Raw genomic sequence first — 25581 nt, 5'->3', positions numbered from 1 at the left:
ACTTCGTTCGTCTTCTCCGGCAGAGCCTAGCCTCCATCGGACCAGCCTTCGTGCCGAACCTTCCACTCAGTCCAAGGCGTCGCCGGCGACACCAGTCGCCACCGGGGCCATTGTCGGCCGCGGCGTCAATTTCTCCCTCCTTGCCTTTTCTCCGCGCGCGAGAGAGAAGCTCTCTTTTTCCTTCGCCAATCGCCGCTTGAGAGAGCCCAGCTCCACGAGCCACAAACCAGGATGGTCACCGCCGACGCCGTCCTCGACAACCGGTCAGAGTCGTGAGGACTGGTTTCCCCTTCCTCTGATTCGACGCGACCCAAAAGCAGGGGTTATCATCCCCATTTCGGCTAAGCAGACGGCCGCCAACGTCCACTGTTTCGTGCCTTCAACACCTGCTCCATGGCATTCCAGAAAACGCGAGCATCCATGGCATTCCCAGAATCACCTGAAACTCAGACAAAACCAGAAAACGTGAGCAACTCCAATTGCAAATCGCACCGTGCCGAAAGACACACACCGAGTTTGCTCCGACCAATCGAGAACCACGACCAAGCGAAATTCCAAATCGCGAGTGCTGCGACGAACCCTAAATCGCCTAAGCCTCTCCGCTATCGCGCCTTCATCTCGCAAGCTCCCCTGCAGCGACGCCATCCTCCATCAACGCCACCTTCAATGCGCAAAATCCTTGCAAGCCGCGACATCCTCTCTCGCGTCATCGCTGTCATCCAGAGGCGCCATCACCTGCAACAGACCTGTAAATCCAAAAACACAACAGAAACTCCATTCTCGCATTCTTGGCTCATGACGATGTAAGATAGAAGAGCAAAATCGTGGCGGAGGTGCAGGGGCAAGTTTCCCCAATCTGGTAAACCCAAAATCGTGTGATACTTAAGGGACGAAAAACATATTTAACCCTTAATTTATTAATTTTTAGTAAATTAATTTTTTTTTAAATTAGATTTGATTTAGTTTTTAAATTTTAGAAATATGTGAATTAATTATTTTAGCCAAAAAAATTTAAATTTATTTGATGTTTTAAATGTATTTTATAATAATATTTAATTTTTAACTTATTCACATGAGATATATTTTCGTTTCAACGTTAATTACGTGTTTAAAATACAAAATAAACTTAATAATTTATCTACATAAGATATATTCTTGCTTTAATGTTAACTACGTATTTTAAAAGTAGAATAACTAAATTATTGCATTTCTAATGTTAAAAAATTAAATTAAATTTAAAAAAGATTAATTCTAATTTTTATTAAAAAGTTATGAAATAAAAGCATATTTAAATATAATAATAATTTTTTATTAAATTTGTATCTTTGATTTAGAAGTTCTTAATTTGATGTTCTTTTCATTTGAAATTTTCTGTATGTGAAATTTATGACGTTAATGACATGATATTTTAGTGATACTAATCATGCTATTGAACTTATTTTAAGGTAAAATGACCATTTAATCATTGCATTAATATTTTTAAATAACAACACTCATTCTTTTATAATGTGAATTTGTTGGATATTTTATTTTAAATGAACACATTTATTATTCTGATTTTTAAAATTTTAATCTATTAAAATGTGGTTCGTTAAAATTATTATGATTGACTTATAAGTGATACAATATCCTTTGTACGTCACGTGAATAAAATAAAATAACGTAATTGTGTTGAGATCATTTTAATAATCTTAAAATAAAGAAATAACATAAATATGATCTTCCTTAGAAAATGTTATCGAAAAGTTACTGTTAATATAATGTGAGACTAAATTCACAAATTTTAAAAGACTAATGCTTTGTACACATGTGAGGATATGTGAGAGATGATTTGGAGGAGACTTATGTTTGAGAGAATTTAATGAATCCTCAGGAGAGTGATTCAATGAATTTGAGAGAATTTGAGAATAATTTTTTGTTGTTTGTTTGAGTGGATTTGAAAGTAATTGAGAGTGGATTTGAAAGTAAAGTTAGTGAAAATTAGTGTAGGATTTGATTGATATGACAGATTTAAAAAAATTATTTAATTGGTAGAAATTAAAGATTATCAAAATATCCCTGATTATTAAAGTAATATAAAATGATAATTGTTAATGTTATATTTAATTGTAGAAATGTTTATAAAGATAAAAAATTAAAATTAATTATTAAAATTAATTTTAAAAATGTAAAAAAATTATAATTTAGTAAAATGAAATAATGTTTTTTAAATATAATATTATTTTTAATATAACTTACTTGTATAATTTTATTTGTTATTTAAGTGAAATTTAATATTTATAAAAAACAAATAATTAACCAAAATTCAACTAACAATATTAACAAATAAAAAAAAGAGAAGGAAAAAAAGAATCAAAGAAGTTTACGATATTAAAATTGTTTTTAAAAAAATCAATTATAGATTTGCTTATAAGAAAATAAACTCCAAACGTTTTTTAGTATATAAATTAAATTGTTTTAATATTGTTATAGACAAATTTTAACATATTATAATTTTCTTCATATAATAAGCCAAAGTAATTGTCAGGACTACTGCATGTAAACGTTCAAGGATAAATCAAGAGTAGTAGCACTGACTTTGTATTACACACAAGCTAGCTACAAGTCCACCGGAAGGAAGCATGGCTGCAAGTCCATTCCAAAGTGGAGGCTAACCAAAAAGACGCAAATTGATGATATGAAGAGGGGAATTATGATCCTGCAGCACCTCTCGGATCAACCCAACATCATTGAGTTCAAGGGTGCTTACAAGGATTGGCAGAATGTGCATTTGGTGATGGAGTGGTGTTTAGGTTGCGAGCTTTTCGGTCGCTGCAAAGGGTAGTTACTCACTAAGCTTGCAAACGCATCAACCATGGAAGAAAGCATCAACGAAATCTTCACATGGTTGTGGAACGAAACAATGCCAGGGGAACATGTTAATACGAGAGAGGAACCAAATACAGTTTTGGGGAACCGAATACATCCATTGTCTGCACTTCTTCTCTCCAGTGTAACCGAATACCACAACATGGAACCGAATACACGCATTATTTCATTTTTTCAATTAACTGGAACCGAATATGAATAGTGAGAACCGAATATGCATTTCTTCTCCCAACTCCTTCTTCAACTCCAGATCTTCATGTTCGAGCTCTTCATCTTCGTCTTCAGCCATCAACCTTCATCGTCTCCAACCAAACATTCCTCCAACCTATGCACCATGAATCTAAAACTGCACAGTATGTATACTATGATATACACACAAGGAATTGTATAATTGGTTGAGGGCACATGTGACATTTTACTAACAATCCCTCTAAATCTCTTTACTTTTGCGGGTGATGAAAAACCCTTCCATCCCGCAAATCTATCTTTAGCGTTTCTCGTTTTTCCTCTCATCCGAACACGAGTTCACTTTCATTTCATCGCTCGCATTCGCCTCTGAACAGTAAAATCTGTTTAAGCAAACACTGCGTAAAAGGACTAAATTTTTCTATTTTAAAAGTAATTTGAATTGAAAAAAAGAAGAGAGATTCATAATGTTCTCTTTGTCTTCCAATCTGCCAATGTTTATTATAGATAATCGTGGTGGGCTTAACGTAGCATTTAGTTAAAATAGTAATATTAGTATCGTCAAAATGGGTTGAAATCCGTGAGCCAACCCAGCTCATTACGGGTTTGAGTCGAGTTGAGTTGGAAAAAAATGTTAAAATTTTGATGCGAGCCAATTTTGACCTGGCTCGCTAAGAACCCGGCTCACCCGGATTGAACCCGTGGTGAGCTGGGTTGGCTCATCAACCCACCTATTTTTTTTATTACAATCAAATTAATTAAATTAATTATTCAAAACGCACAACCTTTACTTCGCAGTAAAGCTTTTCGTGTTGCTTTGTGTTGTTGTCTATTCAAAAGTTCCCCTCTCCTATATATTTTTGTTAATGACCTATATGTAGTTTCTTGGTCAAACGGTTATGTATGTCTCACTAAACTAAATTGGCAAAATTTTATGCTTAATAGCTTAGAATATATAACAACAAAGTTCTTTTGTTTCATTTTCTTTTATATCAATTGGTTCAATTATTACTCTTTCAATTTGATCGATCAAAGTAACATGTTATAAGAATCTCGAAAGAAAAGGGTGGTGGGTCATTGGAAGAGTAATAATTGGACCAATTGATATAAAAGAGTAATAATTGGACCAATTAATTATAAGAATAATTATGAATAATTAATTTAATTAATTTGAATAATTAATTTGATTCTTATAACAAATTAAACATGTTACTTTGAATAATTAATTTGGTCCAATTATTATTCTTTAAATTAATTATTCAACCCATTTAACCCACCAACCCGTGGTCGGTCAGGTCGGGTTCAAGTTTTTTTGGCTTGCTAATAAATGAGCCGGGTTGGGTTAACTCACTAAGTGACCAACCCGTAGTAGATCGGGTTGGGTCAGGCCGGGTTACCCGTTTTGACAGCTCTAAGTAATATCAACCGAAAAAATTTTAATTAATTTCTTAAAATTATGATAAATGATATTTATGACATTATTTATGAGACTTAGAAAATAAATTTAAAAATAACGTATTTTATAATGATATTTTATTATTTTAATATTTTATTATTAAAGGTACTAAATTATAAATATATTTTTGTGACAACAAAGTTAATTTATATAAATTCATTATTTATCTAAAAATATATGTTTAAGTTTTTTCTTTTTTCTTTCTACAAATCATCCAAATTTTATTTTTTAAAATATTTATAAGCATAAGAATGATCCTTGTGCGAATACTACTACAAACTTTACCAATCAATTTTTTTTAATAAGTTCAATTTTCATTCTATTAAATTTTTCTCTAGTATGTGACCTTATTTCCGTTACATGTAGTTTTTCTATCCTCTAAATGGATATTTATTTATTTGTGACCACAAACTCATGTTCTGATTGTTGATTAGGTTTTTTTTTAGATAAAGCAATTATATGTTTTTAAGCTATGTAAGGAAAGAAAAGTATTAGGAATTTACTTTAAGGAAAGGAAGCCAATCATTTAATATATTTTGATTGGTTTTTATAATTGTAGAAACGAAAAATCTAAAACGAAACTAATTTGAGTATGAAATTGGGATTGAGCTAAATGTGATAGATATAGTATGAATATGCCAAATTGTTTTAGAAAATGGATTGATAAAGAAAATTCTAATTTCTGAAACTGTTGAATGATGAAGGGCAATTTTGTTTTGTGTAGTTTGAATAATGTATTAATATAGAATGAAAATGGTATTGAGAGAGATGGAGTTTTTGACCGGATTTTTGTTTGTTTAAAGATTTTGAATGGAGTATATATGATGTAACTAGATTTCTATGAGATATTTGCACTATAAATAATGTGTTTGATTATCTATAATTGGTAGATATTACTTTGGTGTATGTGAATGAATTGAATTGATATTTTTTTTATGAATATGGAGTCAATAATAAGTTGATATTATGCTTTTGGAAATCTAGAAATTTAAGATTTTAGGTTCGTTTCTCTTCTACTTATGTGTGTTATGTTAGGTGCAAGGATTAGACTCTTGGGTACCCTTTGAAATTTTTTGACAAACCTAGCCCCTTTTTTCATTCCATCAGGCTTGGATTTGGCTCCACCATACACCATAGTTGCAGTGGTGTGGGCATTGGGCGATAACAATATAGATGTCGTTAGGCGTAATTTAGACATTGAGTCATTGTCTTGGTTGGGTCAAATAGACCTTTTATATTATTGGGCATAATTTATACAAAGAGTTCTCTGTTCAATTAATGCTAGGCGATTTATAATGATGACTGCTTTAAAATATTGGATTTCATGAATTATATTTGGTTTGATAGTGTAAGATTCCAGTAAGCAGTTATTTTCAAGGAAAAATACTATTATTATGTGCGTCAAAGTGTATTGAAAGGGATTTCGTGAGTGAGAGTATCCTGATTCTACTAATATTTAACTCACTTAAAAAATTTAGATGGTGAGAGTCGAAGAAAATTACACAAAGCAGAGTGTATGATATGAGATGATCATACTTATGGAGCTAGTGAAGTTAATCCTGTCATGACTTGATGAAGAATATATGTTTTGATATAGTTATAATATGAAGAATTTGGTAGTAAGCATGACAGGTGTAAAGTCTCATGAGTCTATTCAATACATTAATTTTCCAAAAGCAGCGTACACATATAGTTAATTAATATAACATTTTGTGACTGAAATTAGTCAGAAGTTTGTTTAAATACTTGTGAGCTGAAGTGAGATAGTTTATTCAAATGAATTAATCTCTTGAGGCTAGCTTTTATAGAGAATGTTCATTGTTGAATGAGTGTTGGAGTGATATTAATGAAAAAATAAGAAAGACTAAGTTAAAGAATCAATTGTTCTCTTAATCTTTATGTTTCTTTATTGTTGTTTTTATATAAAGTTTCTTCTTTTAAATACATTAGTTTAGTTTATCTTTGTTTTTTTCTTCTTTGTGTTTGTTTGGTTTTATCTTTATGTAATGAACGTAACGTATATTAATATATTAATACATGCAAATGGTGGTAATAGATAAGAATTGGAAAAGATAATTGAAGAAGTAGAATAGTAGTTAGTTTAGGTGATGATGTATATCATCTTTCAATTTGTTTTGAAATACTTGTTAATACTTTTACGTGCCTTTTTAAAATATAATTTTGATGGACTCTACTTATACTTAGACTTGTTATATATATCTTACGAACTCTATTTACCATCATCAACAACATAAGATCTTATAATTGCTAGAACTTTTAGATTGTTACAATTTTCAATTTTTAAATAAATACACCTTTTTATTATATTTTTAAGGTTTAATCATTTCGAACATCCTTATTTCTGTAGGATCGTCTCAAGTAGGTCCTCGTATTGTAAATATTCTCGATTAGGTCCTTTATTGTGAAAACTTGAATCAATTTAGGCATCGCCATTAGTTCCATACTAACACCGTTAAAGGGGGTGACACATGTCAGTTCGTGATTTTTTTGAATTTTTGAATTATATTTTTATTATTTTTATTTTTATTTTTTATTTTTTTTAAAGTAAAATTTAAAAATGCCACGTGTCAAACTGATAGTGTGCCACGTGGCAATGACAGTGTGACATGGCACTGACAATGCCACGTGTCATTGTCAGGCCAAGTGTCATTACATTAGTCTCAATTTGGTCCCTGTATTTTTATTGTGTCTCAATTTGATCCATATATTTTTATTTTGTCTCAATTTAGTCTTAATTTTAAAAATTAAACAATTTTTCCCTCCTCAAATTCAAACAAAGTTTAAATTGTATATAAATCTTAACAAATACTTTTATTAAAATTGATATTTTTAATAAATATTTTTAACAAGATTAAGTTTAATTATATTTATATTTACTTAATCATATAAATGTTAGTTATGTTATTTAAATATACCTATAAGGGTTTAATAAAACAATGACATAACATTATGGTGTGAATTTTTCAAACGAGTTAGCTCATTGAACAAATTATTAATGTGAAATTTCACTTTTTTTTTTCAATAAAAAATTGGAGAAAGTTTTCGTGACAACGTAATTAAAGGTACTTTCTTCTTTCATGATTTTTCATGGAAACTTTCATTACAAAAATTCACACCAGCATCTTATGTCACTCTTTTTTTTAAACTCTTATAGATATATTTAAATAACATAATTAACATTTATATGATTAAGTAAATATAAATATAATTAAACTTAATCTTGTTAAAAATATTTATTAAAAATATTAATTTTAATAAAAATATTTGTTAAGATTTATATACAATTTAAATTTTGTTTGAATTTGAGGAGGGAAAAAATTGTTTAATTTTTAAAATTAAGACTAAATTGAGACAAAATAAAAATACAGGGATCAAATTGCAACATAATAAAAATATAGGGACCAAATTGAGACTAATGCAATGACACGTGGCCTGACAATGACATGTGGCCTGACAATGACATGTGGCATTGTTAGTGTCATGTCACACTGTCATTGCCACGTGGCACATTATCAGTTTGACACGTGACATTTTTAAATTTTACTTTTAAAAAAATAATAAAAATATAATTAAAAAATTCAAAAATACCACGAACGGACACGTGTCACCTCCTTTAACAGTGTTAGTATGAAACTAACGGCAATGTCTAAATTGATTCAATTTTTCACAATAAGGGACCTAATCGAGAACATTTACAATACGAGGACCTACTTGAGACGATCCTACCGAAATAGGGATGTTCGAAATGATTAAACCTATTTTTAACAAAAAAATTATTTATCTTTTTTAATTTTAAGAAAATATTACAATGCCCTTAATTAAATAAAATATATTCACTAATTCCAAAATGAATTCATTTGCTTAGTTTTATTTAAACTAATTCCGATTTTGATGAAATTTTTTACATAAATTGGGTACGACATATATAATATCCGACTTTTAATTAAATATGAGTATGAGGATAAGAATGTTTATTCACCTTTCTTGTTTTCAAACCCATCCTACTAACTGTCATCGTGTACCCATTTTATTTTATATTATTAAAACATTTTTACTTTATTTGATAATTTAAAAAAAATTATATTTTTTTAATTTTGTAATTTATTTCTAAAAGTCATATTTGATATTTTTTATTCTTTTATATGATTATTTGATTTTTATTTGATTGTTATTTAATAATCTTATTTAAAATCTATATAATTATAATTTCTTTATTTATATTTCACATTGGAGAAAAAGATGTGTATACTTTTGAGATTGAATTATTGTTATTTTTATTATTAGTAAACAAATTATTTAATTAATATTTTAAATAGTAAAAGAGTGGGTATGAAAATTACCCATTTTCGGATGGGAACAAAAATGGGACAAAAAAATTATATTTATTGGCTATATAGACAAAAAAATTAACACTGCTTGTGAAATGTCGAGAATGAATTCTAATAGTTATGTATGCATTTTAGACATAAAACTATGCTTAGTTTGAGTGTGTTATTTTGATTTTTCAAATATTCGCTAATGAATATAAAGATAAGGATGAGAATTAATATTTATAGAAGGATGGAAATGGATTGTAACACCCCTAAAATATAAAACATCTCACACCCAATTTATTTCATTAATAAAGAAAACATCATACAATATTACAATCCTCCATTTAGGAGTAACATAGTTCACACTGGAAATACATTATATTTTCACACATAATTAAAACACTCTTAATCTTTTTTTTTTTCTCTTAAAACATTCTTCAATTTTCTGCTGCTTCCTTCTTCACTTGAATTGGTTCAGACGTCGTTCCCTCATCTGCTCCCGTATAACAAAAATATTATACGATCATCGCAAAAATAAGATTTTTCCGGCATAAACAAACAAGTAAGGGTGAGCTACCATGCAAAGTTCAAAGAAAAGCATGACACTATTATTATACGTAATACATTCACCATAAATTCTAGCAAGATGCAATTATCATACTAGACTCTATTATCCGGATATAATGTTGATGGAAGTCTCGGGTGGTCATGCACTTGTGGTGATTTCAACAACAAAAATTTTGGCCAAATATAATATATCACATCACCCACAAGGTTAATCCATTAATGTCTATAAACATAGACTAGGACCTCCTACTACTCTCACAACATAACACATCCTTCTCTAATTGAGACTGGAAGATTATTAGAGTTTTAGGATCACCACCAACAACAGGACCCTCAACATCAACATATACACTAATACCATGCCAATTTAGAGTCTCTCCCCGAGACTCATACTATATTTCAAATGAATAATTTCATATCAAACATCACAATAAACACTCATAATAGAATTCATACAAGATAATTATAAACAATTAACAATAATAAAGTATTACTATAAATGATCATATAAGAATACAATATTTGACAATCATAAAAATAATCTTAATATAAAAATTCATGGGGAAACAAGAAGTTGAATCTGGCAGAGCCGGTTAGACAACCTCTAATCCATCCAAAAGTACAATATAATTAAATAACAAGAATAATAACATATATGGGGAAATAAGAAGTTGAATCTGGCAGAGCCGGTTAGACAACTTCTAATCCTTCCAAAAATGCAATAAAATAAATAAGTAAAGCAATAAATAGTTTGGGGAAACAAGAAATTGAATCTGGCAGAGCCGGTTAGACAATTTCTAATCCTTCCAAAATACAATAAAATAAATAAAGAAAAACAATAAAATGTTTGGGGAAACAAGAAATTGAATCTGGCAGAGCCGGTTAGACAATTTCTAATCCTTCCAAAATACAATAAAAACAAATAAGGAAAACAATAAAATGTTTGGGGAAACAAGAAATTGAATCTGGCAGAGCCGGTTAGACAATTTCTAATCCTTCCAAAATATAAAAATAAACAATTTAATAGCATACATATGGCATAACATAATTAACATCACATTTTACAACTATGACACTTGGATCTAAACACAGAAGCATATTCTCATCCAAAATTCAAAATCATACAGAAACAAAATACTTCACATTCAAGATTTAAGATAAACAAAAGTAACATATACAAGACTCAAAATAATACCAAACAAAATGTAACTCCCCTTACCTCTATTCCAGACTTAGTTTTCCTCTTCTCAAATCAGTCTCCGGAAACTTCCAGAATTTCCCCTCTTCAACTAGAATTTCTTCAAACTCTCTTCTCTCACAATTTCTCTAGAATTTTGGTGCAAATTTTCAGCCTCCCCCCCTTGGCTATTTATAGCCAAAAAGTTTTACTATTCATTTTTACTATTCATTTTTACTATTCACTTTTACTATTCATTTTTACTATTCAAAAATTATTTTTTATTCACCATTCTTATCTTTGAATAATTGAGTTTTACGTGGAATGTTCTCTTCCACAATTTATTTTAATATTATTTTTTTTTACCATACTATTATTAACTTTATAAAAATAAATAAAAAAAACAACTATTTATTAAATTTAAATATTTTACATGGGTCTTACATGGATGGTCAAATTCGCATTCACCATCTCTTATAGTTATCCTAATTCATTTTTTATTTTATTTATTCTTGTTTTTTAAGAATAAAGTATTCACTCAAAATTTAAAATAAAGTATTTATTCAAATGTAAATGAGAAATTTAAAAATTAAAAGTTAAAGTTTTAAAATATAGAAAGGTTAAGGAATTATATAAAAAAAAGGTTGAAAAATTTAATGTAGGAAAATTGATCTCATATTTTCTAATATATTTTTATAAAAAAATTCATTGTGAAAATGACTTACGGTTGAAAAACAACCTGTTGCATTAAAAAAAATTATATAACGCTTTAATTTTAGAAGTAGACATTTGTCCTCCCTACTTTAATAACGAATTAACAATTATACACCTTATTTTATTTATATTTATATTTATAAATACATTTAAACCATACATAAATACAATAATAAATTAAAACCTAATTATATATTTCGTTTGTATTTATTTTAAATTTAAATAATATTTTCAAAAATATAACCTTTTTTATATATTCTTATAAAAACTATAAATATAATAATTAAATTATTCATTATACAAAATTTGTAAAGATATAGAAAATGATATTTTAGAATTGTTAATAGTTTAAAAATAGTGAGAATTAATTATTTTAATACTAAAAGTATTTTTATAAATAATTTTGTTATAAACAAATTTATTATTTTTAAACATGTATTTTATCTATAAACCATTTTTCTATAGTTTTATGAATTCTCTTTACGAGTTGTTTCTTACTAAAAGTTTTTTATCTCTGTTAATCAATTTGATGATTAGATATAACTTCTCTAATAACATCGTCTACTACAAGAATGACTGATCATAATTTCTAATTGAGTAAGTTAGTCTTTTATTCTTTTTCTTTAGGCTCAAATATGTTTTCTCTTGCATGTGAGTTTTCTTCTTCTTGCATGCGTTCTTTTTGTCTTCAATATGAGTTCTTGTTGGTCAGTGATCATAATGGTATGTCGTCATCCTTCTTGTGATGTTTTTATCAATAGATAGATCATCTTATGGAATTGAATGCATCCTAGTATTTTTAGAGTTGTTTGAGTGTGGTTACATGTAAGGAAAACTAGTTGCACTATTTTAAGTTTTTATAATGTTCAAGTTACTAATTCAATGCTTGTATTATGGTTTGTATGAATGATTGAGTTGTGTGATGAGTTTTTTTACCTATTGAATTGGGGATTAAATCCTCAATTTTGTATGATTTGGATTGTATGATGAAAGTTGAGATTATCTATATGGTATTGCAAATATGATGTTTTGAGCCTTTGAATGGTGTAATTCATATTTGTTGTATTTTGAGTTTTGTATGTGGTATTGGTTGAATTGTCAGTGTTGGAATAGCATAAATCTGCATAATTACATTCTACAAAATTATGCAAACTCATTGGACGAGAAATTGTGTCGTTGGACAAGGCCAAGGCCAAAAAGCCATTCTCTTGAAAATAGAGATGCCAAAGTAGGATGTGGCCTATGGGCCAGCTCACCAGTCCGCAAAAACAAGGTGGACTAGGTTGCAATTTTCAACCCACCAGCCCGTTTTGGCCTCACCGCCTAGCTCGCCAAATTGGCGAACAAAAGGCGGGCCAACTCGCCCTTAGCCTCGTTTTGCTTTTTATTTGTTAATTTATCTTTCTAAATTATAAAAATAAAAAAATGGTGGGCCAGTCCGCTGATCCACCCTATGGTGGGGTATGTTGCAATTTCTTGCCTTTTTTTTATGGTCCAGCTTGGTCCAACCTGTTTTTGCAAGACCAAGGGCAAGTTGAGCCAAAATGGCTCAGACTGATATGTTTTTCCACCCCTACTTAGTAGTCGTTGAGCATGACAACTCTTTGTTGGATTAATTATGAGTGATTTATTATTTGTGAGTTCTAGTACTTTTATCGTTGAACGAGACTTCTAGTCACTGAACAAGTGGACTTTTAGGAACTACTCGCTGAGCGAAATTAATAGGGTTGTTTAATCTTCCATGTTCAATATTTTGTATGTTTAATGTGATCTTATAAGTTGTTAAGGAAATTATCTTTATATGTGATTTGTATGAGGATGAGTGGTTTTGATCGAAAGAGGATTATGATTTGCTTTTATTAATGTATTCATTGATGTGAAAGTCTAGATGTTAGAGGTTATCCTATCAATCTAATAATCATTCAAGCTCAAGTATAGTAGAATGATGTATGTGGTGAGAGGTGCAGAAAGTCCTAGTTTAGGAGTTTTACTTTGACCAAAGATGTTAATGGACTAACCTTGTGTGTGGTAGAGTGAAACTCATTGGCAATGGTTGTGCAAAGCAGTAGAAGCTACCACAAGTGCAAGACCCTCCGAGATTTGACATCAATTCTTGTATCCGGATAATTGAGTCTTGTTTGAGTATTATATGTGGTATGCTTGTCTTTACTAAGATTTGTATGATTGAATAAGTATGTGAGATCAATGTTATTTCCATTGTATGTGTAACACCCAAATAATTTAAAGGGTATTACTGGTAGTAGAGACTAAATTAGTCTGATATAAACAATCAAACTTTATTTCAATTCCTCCAACGTACAATACCAAACTTACAAACTTTAAACAATATAGTCTTCACCACTTAACATAAATTTGAAATTTAACTTATAAGTCTTACACAACATATTTTTTTTTCAATACAATTTATTCTTTTTACAAAAATCCCTGAAGTTTTTTCCCCGCATCTCTCTCATCATCTCTAAGCTTTTTCAACTGCATCTGCAACATTATCTATTCACATATAATATGAGTTATATGATCATAGCACAAACAAATAAGGGTAAGCCAACCATATCATACAATCATTAAACTTATAATATAAATGTTTCAATCATGTATTTTTGCAATTGATAAATACCATTATCCCGATGTCATTAATTCATCATTTTTTTTATAATCATCTTTCTCATTTTCATAAACCTTACAAGTATATCATGCTTACTCACGAAGCCTTATGGTCAGACCGCTCTCTACCTGCTTCCTTAAGCCTCACCTGTATACTATGTCTTACTTTCTGAAGCCTTATGGTCAGACCTCTCTCTGCCTGCTTCTATAAAACTTACGGACCATATATTTATGTCAAAGCCTTATGGTCAGACCACTTTCTGCCTGCTTTCATAAACCTCGGTGTTACTTTGCTCATATCAAGCTCTCATAGTATAAACCAAACATACTACTCCAAGTAGTAAACATCATTTCATAAGTAATAATTTCTTATATCCACTTCCACATTTCATAAGAATCAACAAAATCCTACCCTCTTATCTACCTAACTCAATCATGTTCGTTCTTTACTCATAAATTGACAATAACTCGTTTTGGTGTCACAATTTAAACATATTGCCAGATACCATACTTCATATTATAAACTCATTTTTCCCATAACGAGTATAACTCAACATATTTTCCCAAATCAAAGGTCATATATCAGCCAAAATACCTCAACATATCTTAGGAACTAAATATTAAAGTTTTAATGTAACAGTAAATGAAATATATATGAAGTTCCTTATCATGATAACTTAAGAATAAAAATATAGTGTTCATCCTACTTTTCAAAATTTCAAAATTTATTTCTCAACACATAGACTTCTGATTACAAATCCTAACGGTCAAATTATAGTAATATATCTTAGGAATCATATATCAAATTTTCAGGTTGATCCAACGGTCAAATAGAATATAATCTATATTTTTCCAAGAGTACTCAGTAATACAATTTTATTCAAACATGCCGAACTTATTTCTCCAAGTATAGACTCTTAATTAATGATTCAAACGGTCAAAGTAAAGAAATAGGTCTTAGGATCCATATATTAAAATTTTAGCTAAATCTAACGATAAAAACAATTAAGAGGAACGTTTTACCACTGTAATTCGAACATAGAAAAATTAAAAGCATGAAAACTGAATTTACACAGATAACTACCATTACTAAAATTTTAACATGATCATAACACATATTCATGATCTTAATATGTATAAATATCATATGTAAGAAATGATTAGCTCTTCTACCATCAAAGTAATCTTAATATAAAATTTCAGGGGAAACGAGAAGTTGAATCTGGCAGAGCCGGTTAGACAACTTCCCATCCTTCCAGAAAGATGCAATAAAATAAATAAAACAATAAAATTTCTGGAGAAACAAGAAGTTGAATATGGCAGAGCCGGTTAGACAACTTCTCATCCTTCCAAAAAGATGCAATAAAAATAGATAAAACAATAAAATTTCTGGGGAAACAAGAAGTTGAATCTGGCAGAGCCGGTTAGACAACTCCTCATCCTTCCAAAATTTTAATATAAATAAATAAGGAAAGCAATAAAAAAGTTTGGGGAAACAAGAAGTTGAATCTGGCAGAGCCGGTTAGACAACTTCTAATCCATCCAAAAATACAAAAATAAACAACTAATAACATACAAATGACATAACATAATCAACATCACATTTTACAACTATCACACTTGGATCTAAACACAAAAGCATGTTCTCATTCAAATTTCAAGATCATACAAAAACAAAATACTTCATATTCAAAATTTAAAATCAGACAAAAGCAAAATATTGCATATTCAAGACTCAAGATATTACAAAACGAAATACTCAAGGTTAGCTCCCCTTACATCTATTACAAACTTAATCTCATCGTTCTCTGAAAACTTCCAGAATATCCCTTTTGCAACTAGAAATTCTTCCAACTCTCTTCTCTCAAAATTTTTCTAAGTTTTTTTTGGTGTAAATTTTCAGCCTCCCCCCTTGGCTATTTATAGCAAAAAAAAATTTATTATTCATTTTTACTATTCATTTTAACTATTCATTTTTTTATTCATTTTACTATTACAAAAATAATTTTTTATTTACAATTTGATGAATTCTGATCTCATATGACTCAAAGCTACGTGGAATACTTATCCCTTCCAAAAATATTTTTTTTTTACTATTCACAATTTACTATTCACTTTTTACTTTTTTTTTAATCTAGTATCTGACTTACAAATATTTTCAAGGATCTTACAGTATGAAAACTCTTTTGCATATTAACTTATCCTTCTTTTGTGTTATTTTGTCTTGTATGGTTTTCTTCTTTTGTAATTATTACCGTATTTTTGTAAATAAATAAAGATGGAAGTGTAAATGTATGTTGTGGTTGAGGAGTCAAGCATCTAGATGATTGAACGATATTAGATCATGTTAGATATAATTTTATAATAAAATCATTTTGAAAATGTATACATGTGATACTATTATAGTTTTATCTTAAATAATTGTATTAATATACAATATATAATGAATGATTTGTTTTATAAATATTCATAAGAAAATTTTTATTTTAGTAGTTTTATATTATTAAAGTGAGATGTTACAATATTTATTTATTATTTATATTTTCAAATTTTAATTTATAAATTTTTTTATTTAAATTTTAGTTCATATGATATTTTAAATAAATCCAAGGGAGTTGTGCATCTCTTTCAAAAAAATATAAGATATATAATTTCTTATTTAAAATCTGAGTCCATTTGATGTTCTTTTTATTAAAAATATAAGGAGAGCATAATGTCTATTTTGAAATTATGGGGACTATTAATGTTTTTTAATATAATTTCATGAGAATAAGTATGATGAAGATAAGAGAGGTTGATGTGGATTTAAGATATTATCATTTGAAAGTAAATAAGGTAAGAACGTTATATTCTTAGCATAATGTTCATTAAGTATAAAATTTATGTCTAATCGTATTTATGTTTATAACTAATGTCAAACTCTCTTAGATATTAATCAAATAATTTTTTTATAAAAAATAAAAATTACAGTAAAAAATACATGTTATTAAATAACAATTACATGAGTTAAACAATTAGTCCTATTATTCGGTACATTATATTATTTATTTAAAAAACAAATAGTCTTTGAGGAATTTTTTTAAATGAAACTATTAAATAATTTAAAAGGGAACAAATATATATACAATTATACATATAAATTCTAATGAAAAATATAACTTTCTTATATGCTTAACTTTACTAACAACTTTTATTTTTAACATTTGTTCTTGTGTATTACATTATTATTGTAGTTAAAATGAACAAAAACACACAAAAAAAATGGTAAACTAATAATTTATAAAACATAATATACTCATTTATCATAATAGATATTTGTTCATAAACATCAAAAATCAAATCTTTAATAATAAAAGTTTATTCGACCCATTCAAGTAACAATCCATCTAGTTCATTCAAATAATAATCCATTTGGCTCAAACTAGAAACAATCGATTTGGCACAAACTCATTATAGATATTTGAATTTACTTCTAAAAGACTTTGTGTATTGAATTAGACTCAAAGATTCCATAATTGTCACATTACTTCTCGCTCACACAAAGCCATATATATTTGGAGCTAAGTCCTCCATTCATATGATAATGTGAATTCCTTTTATCTATGACACAGTTCTTTTACACACCTTCCCTCCAAATTATAGGGATTTTCATCAACTCTCATCACTTAACATCTTCCTTTATGTGAGTCAAATGTTAATAGAGTCAAGATAATCTCATACAAAATCACTAATTAAATACACCACGACCTACTACATTCCAATATAGTATTTTCTCTTTGGAAATAACTATGTCCACACCATACACACATCAATCATGAATCACAATAGATTATGGCTAACGTCTTAATTCAACTCGACCACTCACATACAAAATAGTAAATTATAGCTAACATCTTGACCCTACTCAGCCACACACCCATCTAGTTTATTTCAAAACTCAAAACATTGATTTTCATGTACAAATTATTCCCCTTTGCTCAACAAGCACATAAGCTTGCCTAGCGAGACAAAGCTGAGAGTTTTCAAATACTATCATTTGCCTAACGACCATTACCTCTTACTAAGTGAGTCGCCTTTATAGGTATGCTGGTCTAGCAAATACTTAACCCACTCAACAATCAATTCCTTTTAAGCTTTCTAGATTTTAGATAAATTATTTTTTCTCAATGAAAGAATTGACTCGTCTAGTGAGCAAATATTAGGAGTAAAAGCAATGATATTCGTCCAGTAAGACAAGACTCACCCTACAACTCAACCATCATGAGCTCTCTAGATTTTTCATAAAATATTTTTGCTCAATAATGGTTTTACTTTCCTAGAGACCCAAACCCTTGAGAACCTTTTTCACAAGGCTTGTCTAGTGAGTAGAATGACCTAATCTTTTTGGATTTTAATTTTTAAATTTTTGTTCAAAGACTAGTTGGGTCGCCTAATAAGTGTGCATAATTTCAAAAATCTAATTTGTATATTAGTTTAGCTTATTGGCTCCCATTAGAGTGTATCACTAAAGAACTCAATTTATTACTAATGACATAAAGTGAAATAAACCTAAAGTAAGACTAATGGAAAGTGCAACCAATGTATTATAAAGCTATAAATGTGTGTAAAAGTGTGTTACCACTTCTTGTTTTTTTTACATCTTTTACAAGTCATAATATCCCCTTTTGTAGTAAAATATGGTACCAAAAGCCTATAAAATTAATCTAATATACCTATTCTCCATTTATTTATATTACCTTAATTTAAAGACTCAAATATAAGATAAATCAACATTTTTATCACAAATCATTGTCTATTAGCATAGAACAAATTGCCTCAACCAAGGTAAGTAATAGATACAATTCCTTTTAAAATCAATTTGATCAAAACTAAAAGTACTAATATAATATAATCGGTTCCCTTATCTGAGCTATGTCTTAAGATCCTATCATAACTTTTAAAGACTCCACTCACACAAGATACAATACTTGTGCATAAAAAAACTCATCAACAATTTGAGCACACCATAATGATCACATAGTGACATAGATTCATTTCGAACCCTTTTGAGTCACATGTAACCACAAAAGCACCACATGCAAGGTAAAACCTTAAAATGACTAGGTTACTAGGTGAACATACTTTGATGTAAATTTTTAACTAATAAAATTGTTGTGTTTAAGGTCATGACTTGTATAGTTGTTTTTAATCTTCAAATAGATAAGTAAAGAAGTAAAAAATTAATAGAAAATATAGATAAAGGGAAGAGAATATTTTAGTAGTGAGATGGTATCTTTTATAAAATAAAACTCAATTAATTGATTTTTCATTTATAATTTGATCTTTTAAATATAAAATAATCAAGTTTTATTTGTAAGGACTAATTGTACATAAAGTCCTTACAATTAAAAGAAGAATAAGATTTGTCTAATAAGAGAAAAGTTCTTCAACTAAAAAAATTTAAAAACCGAAAATAAAAGAATTTAGGTAATAAATTAAGGATTTATGTACTTTAATTTGATAAAATTGAGGTTTACATTTCATAAAATGTAATACATCATTCAAAGAAAACTACATAAAAAGGTTACAATAAAAAAAATGTATTATGGAAATTTGAGGGACCTAGATAAATATCAAATGAGTTAAACAATTGGGAAATAATAAAAAATTGTATAAAAAGACGACGTCTCAAATAAAACAAAACAAATGACCAAAATAAGCAATGAAAATAAAATATTTAGGGATTTATGTAATTTAAAACGATAATAAATATAAGAAGAAAGACAATATGGATATCCACATACTTATATTTTTATTTATTTTTTATCAAAATTAAAATTAATTTGAATATGAAGACATGTTTATTTAGCATCTCTAAATATAAATTTAACTACATATTTTATTACTAATACACATTTTAAGATATTTTGATTTTTTTTCTTTATTTTAATATTCTCTTCTATTAAAAGGTTTCTTCTTGCATATAATGTCTCCTATATAATTGATATATTGTAGCATTACATTTAAGGTAACATCCCTTAATCTCACACTTGATAATTCATAGTTGATATATATATATGTTTTAAACTCAGATTTCAACTGTAAACTCATAAATCCCGTATAACAAATTATACGATCATCGCACACACACAAACATAAACAAGAAGGGTGAGCTAACATGCAACCAATCATTTATAAAACATGCATAATTACTTTGATACACTCAACAAACCTCATATAATAATTATGTCAGACACCCTCATACCATCATACAACAATCGCATCATACATACTCATCCATTACTTTGATACACTCAACAAACCTCAAATAATAATTATGTCAGACACCCTCATACCATCATACAACAATCGCATCATAGATACTCATACCATCATACAACAATCGCATCATAGATACTCATCCCACAATACCACAATTACTAATAGACACTCATCCCACAATACTTAATAGACACTCGTTTCACAATACTCAATAGACACTCATTCCACAATACCCAATAGACACTCATTCCACGATACCCAATAAACACTCATTCTGATGATATGTTGATGAGCGGTCACGGGAGGTTATGCACTTGTGATGACTTCTACTTCTTATTACAAATACACTTCCAAAATACTCCATATCATCCACAAGGTTAGTCCTCAACACTATGTCCAAAACCGGCACATAGACCAGGACCTCCTGCCCCTCTCACCACATAATTCATCCTTCTCTACTTGAGACTGGATGATTATTAGAGTATCAGGATAACCTCCAACTACAGGACCCTCAACATCAACATATACACAAATACCATATCATTACTGAATCTCTCCACGAGACTCATATCATGCTCATATTCCTCAACTCACATTATACCCTTACAAAATCTCCTCATAATACTCATATCATGTTCAGATGCATAAATTCAAATCCAATAAAATCCAATCATCGCAGAAATCATACAAAATGAATATATCACAAAATAAATTAACAATACTAAAATATCACCATAAATGGTCACCGAAGAAGAATCAAATGTTTGATGAATCAAACTCACCATAAACGCTAGTACATATGACTAGTCACAACTTACTGGAATTGACCAGGGCTGCTCTATGATCAGGGATGTACCAACTCCGGTTTTTAAGATTCCTCTATCCTACCATCACAATTATAATTCATAATTCCATATCTACCACAATAACATGAATTCATCAGAAATTTTCATTCCAACAAAATATATTGCACAAAAATTTAACAGTACATAATCTGTTCAACAAGATTTAAGTTAAAAACTTGTCGAGTAGACTTCCAGGAAAGAGAGGTGTGTCACAATGGACAACTTAAGTACCAAGTCTTTCCTTAGCCAAAGTGTTCCTCAACTAGTTTTAACAATTTTTTTATTTACAGATTCAAAACAACAACATATAATATTAGCACAGAAATTCACTATAGATAGATATACAGTAAGCACCTATGTTCTTCATTAATAGTATTCACACAGAATTTCAAAACATGAATAGTAATAAAACAATACTAAATCATAATATAAAAGCTTAGAAAGGTTAACTCCCCTACCTCTATTCCAGACTTAATCTCTTTCTCAGAATTTGTTTCTCCGAAAACCCTCCAGAACCTCTACTCTTCTTGCAACTAAAAATTTCTTCCTAACTCTTTCTTCTCTATTTCTCAAGCTTTCTCACTTGATTCTTCCTCTCTTTGTGCAGAATAGCCTCCTCTCTCATGACTATATATAGTCCAAAAATTTTACTATTCACATATTTTTTAATATTATTTTATTATATTCAAACCTGGAGTGTTTTATCCACTACTAATATTTTTAATTTTTTTATTTTTTTTTATTTTTTTTATAATTTTTTTTAAAGAAAAAGGTAGAAAATAGTTTGAACCCATGTTCTTGAAATCCCCACAATTTTCTACCATTTAAGCTACCAAAATTTCTTATTTAGTTTTCCACATTTTATAAACTTATTATATTTTCCATTCACAAAGAAATTAGTGCCATCAAAATGGGTTGAAACCCATGAGCCAACCCGGCTCACCACGGGTTTGAGCCGGGTTGGGTTGGAAAAAAATGCAAAATTTTTTATGCGAGCCAATTTTGACCCGGCTCACTAAGAACCCGGCTCACACGGGTTGAACCCGTGGTGGGTTGGGTTGGCTCACCAACCCATCTATTTTTTTAATTAAATTAATTATTCAAATCTTATTTTTTTATTGAAATCAAATTAATTAAATTAATTATTCAAAATGCATAACCTTTACTTAGCAATAGAGCATTTCGCGTTCCTGTCTTTCCAAAAGTTCCTCTTCGCAAATAAAACCCTAAGATTATAGATTGGATAATATTATAGATGGAGATAAAGAAGAAGATGTTTCAAGAGAGCATAATACTGTGAATTTATCCATTCAGGACTCCAATTTAATAGATGGATAATATTATAGATTAGATAATTCGGGAATATATCATTTGTTTTATCTTGTTTTTAAACCTATCTACAAGCATGACAATTTATCTTGTGCTATATATTTTTGTTAACATCTATATGTAGTTTTTTGTATGTCTCACTAAATTAAATTGGCAAAATTTTACGCTTGATAGCTTAGAATATATATAACAATATATTTCTTTTGTTTCATTTTCTTTTATATCAATTGATTCAATTATTACTGTTTCAATTTGATCGATCAAAGTAACATGTTATAAGAATCTGAGAAGAAGAAGGTGAAAAAAAAGTTAATTAAGTGAGCCAATGAGCCAATCCGTTTAACCCACCAACCCGTGGTGGGTCGGGTCGGGTTCAAATTTTTTTGGCTCGCTAATAAATGAGCCGAGTTGGGTTGACTCACTAAGTGGTCAACCCGTGATGGGTCGGGTCGGGTCGGGCCAGGTTACCCGTTTTGACAGTTCTAAAAGAAATTTATTACTACTAGTAATAAAATTGTTACTATTAAGGTAAATATTTTTCATGGGTCTTACATTGCATATACGAAAGTATAGTATAGAAGCAAATTATCAATAAAATAATAAGAATTTGATTTAACAATCAAACAAAAGACCTATATTGATCTACAACGTGTTAACTGTAACATCCCGATTATATACGTCATGCATATATAATAAAGACGTCATCATGCATAATATAGGAAAGCAGTCAAGAGTTAATTCAGGATTACAGTCATCCTTAGAATAGTGCGGAAATCACGACTAGAGTACTAGGATTTCTCCATGGGAATTACGTGACCCAGAAAAGGGATCTCTTTCATCCAAAACTCACACTTAGACATCTTGGCATATAACTTTTTCTCTCTCAACACTTCGAGTACTGACCTAAGGTGATCTTCATGCTCTTCTCGAGTCTTAGAATAAACAAGTATGTCATCTATAAAGACAATAACGAACTTGTCTAAGAACGGTCTGAAAATCCTGTTCATGTAGTCCATGAAAATGGCAGGAGCATTAGTCACACCAAAAGGCATAACTACGTACTCATAATGGCCATATCTAGATCTGAACGCTGTCTTCTGCACATCATCTGTTTTCACCAAGATTTGATGATAGCCGGACCTAAGATCGATCTTAGAGAATACTGTAGCCCCATATAACTGATCCATCAAATCATCTATCCTCGGCAACGGATACTTATTCTTGATTGTCAACTTATTCAATTGCCTGTAATCAATACACAGCCTGGAGCTACCATCCTTCTTCTTCACTAACAACACAGGCGCACCCCACGGTGAAGCACTTGGTCGGATAAACTGTTTCTCTAACAGCTCTTCAATCTGCTTCTTCAACTCAGCCAATTCAGCTGGAGCCATCCGATAAGGGGCTATAGATACTGGCCCTGCTCCTGAGACCAGATCAATAGAAAACTCCACTTCTCGCGGAGGAGGTAAACCAGGAACTTCTTCCGGAAAAACATCCAAGAAGTCGTTTACCACTAAGAAGTCTACACTCTGATTCTTTTGAGACAAATGATCTGACTCCTGAGTTGCGTCCATATGCGTCATAACCAAGAAACAACAAGCACCTTTCCTGATATCTTGCTTCAGCACGCCTAACGACAGAGACATATCTTCATTTTTACTAGGAAATATCAACTGCTTGTTACCACAGTCGATAAGTATGCGATTGGAACATAGCCAATCCATACCCAAAATTACTTCTAGCCCTTGCAAAGGTAAACAAATAAGATTTGCTTTGAACCTTCGTCCCTCTACTACAATAGGACATCTGGAGCACACTTTAGATGTCCTAATTAACCCTGCTGCTGGTGTGGACACCACCAGATCACACGAAAGTTCCCCCACAATTAAACCCAATCTCTCAACACACACCTCGGACACAAAAGAATGCGTCGCCCCCGAGTCAAACAATGCCACACAAGAATTTTCAAATAATAAACAACTACTGACAATCAGGTTACCTGCGTTGGCTGCCTCAGCCCCGGTCAAAGCATAAACTCGCCCCGTGGCCTGTGGTCTGGCACCACCCCTCTGAACAGATCTCTCAGCACGGTGTATCTGTGGTCCAGTCCTCTTGACGGTAGGACAATCTCTAGCATAATGACCCTCACCTCTACAGATGTTACACCTCCGATAACCGCTCATCTGAGGGCAAACAGACTGTAGATGGGGTCCACCACACCTGTAGCATCTCAAGGGGCTAGCAAAACTGGATTGCCCTGATAATTGAGAGGAAGAACCCCTAGACCCAGAGGAAATAGGTCTAGAGAAAGGGGTACTCCTAGAAATGGAGCCTCCCCTAGATATCATAGGCCCACCAACCCTCAGTGGTTGGCTCTGTTGTTTCTGAGGTCCCTCGGATTCCTTCTTAGTCTTCTCCATGTCACGAGCCATCTCCACCAGAGCAGGAAATTCTCTGATGCGTAACCCCTTCACAAGTAGCTTGATATCACCTCTCAAGCCGTTTTCGAATTTCCTACATTGCCACTCTTCGTCTACCGCCATAGTGTTGAAGCGGAGCAGATGTTTGAAACGATCAGCATAATCTGATACTGTTTTGTTGCCCTGTACTAGCTCCAGAAATTCCACTTCTTTGGCATATCTGACACTGTCAGGGAAATACTCAGTGTAGAACTTAACCCTAAATAGCTCCCAAGTAATAGGAATCTCACTCCTTTCCAATATCATCCTCATGCTGCTCCACCAGTGGCCAGCTTCCCCGACCAATAGATACTGGGTGTAGGCCAGTTTCTTCTCATCAGGACACCCTTTAGCCTCATAGATTCTTTCCATGTCCCTAAACCAATGATCAGCTTCGTCAGGGCTACATTTTCCAGTGAATCGGGCTGGATGATGTTGGAGAAAGCTTTCCAAACTCCATTCTTGCGTAGGAATAACCATGGAAGAAACACTTGGAGGAGTCCTAGCATTAGTCAACACATCCATGAACTGCCTTTGAGTATTTTCAGATGATACTCTAGCATTCTCAGCCGATAATCTAGCAGCTTCCAAATTTTGTAATGCAATAGTGTTCTGCTGAACCAATGAAGCATTCTGCCGTTGCAATGTTTGAAGCACCGCATTCAACATCTGATTAGAGTTAGACGGATCAACATCTGAGGGAGGAGGAGATCTAGATGACATTTTCTGTTCACACAGAGAAAAATTCTATTAATCC

At 30.6% G+C, this 25581-nt stretch overlaps 1 protein-coding gene across 1 annotated transcript; it reads right to left on the bottom strand.

The window, feature by feature from the left end:
* Window positions 1-663: 663 nt before the first annotated feature.
* On the bottom strand, window positions 664-25547 carry LOC128197542 (uncharacterized). Its single transcript, XM_052879597.1, has 2 exons — window positions 23266-25547; window positions 664-856 (listed from the first exon to the last, which is right to left on the bottom strand). Exons 1-2 carry the CDS (start codon window positions 25545-25547, stop codon window positions 664-666), a joined length of 2475 nt encoding a protein of 824 aa, XP_052735557.1.
* Window positions 25548-25581: the final 34 nt, after the last annotated feature.

The sequence above is a fragment of the Vigna angularis genome, chromosome 6 (assembly GCF_016808095.1).
Source record: "Vigna angularis cultivar LongXiaoDou No.4 chromosome 6, ASM1680809v1, whole genome shotgun sequence".
Classification (NCBI taxonomy): Eukaryota; Viridiplantae; Streptophyta; class Magnoliopsida; order Fabales; family Fabaceae; genus Vigna; species Vigna angularis.
This window is presented reverse-complemented; position numbering and strand designations above follow the sequence as displayed.

What these genes read in the sequence shown, in the direction of transcription:
- LOC128197542 (XM_052879597.1), bottom strand. Translation starts at nt 25,547, where the DNA reads ATGTCATCTAGATCTCCTCCTCCCTCAGATGTTGATCCGTCTAACTCT. An exon ending in GAGCATGAAGATCACCTTAG is followed by an intron (nt 857 to 23,265) that starts GTCAGTACTCGA and finishes TGGGTTTACCAG; the next exon opens with ATTGGGGAAACTTGCCCCTG.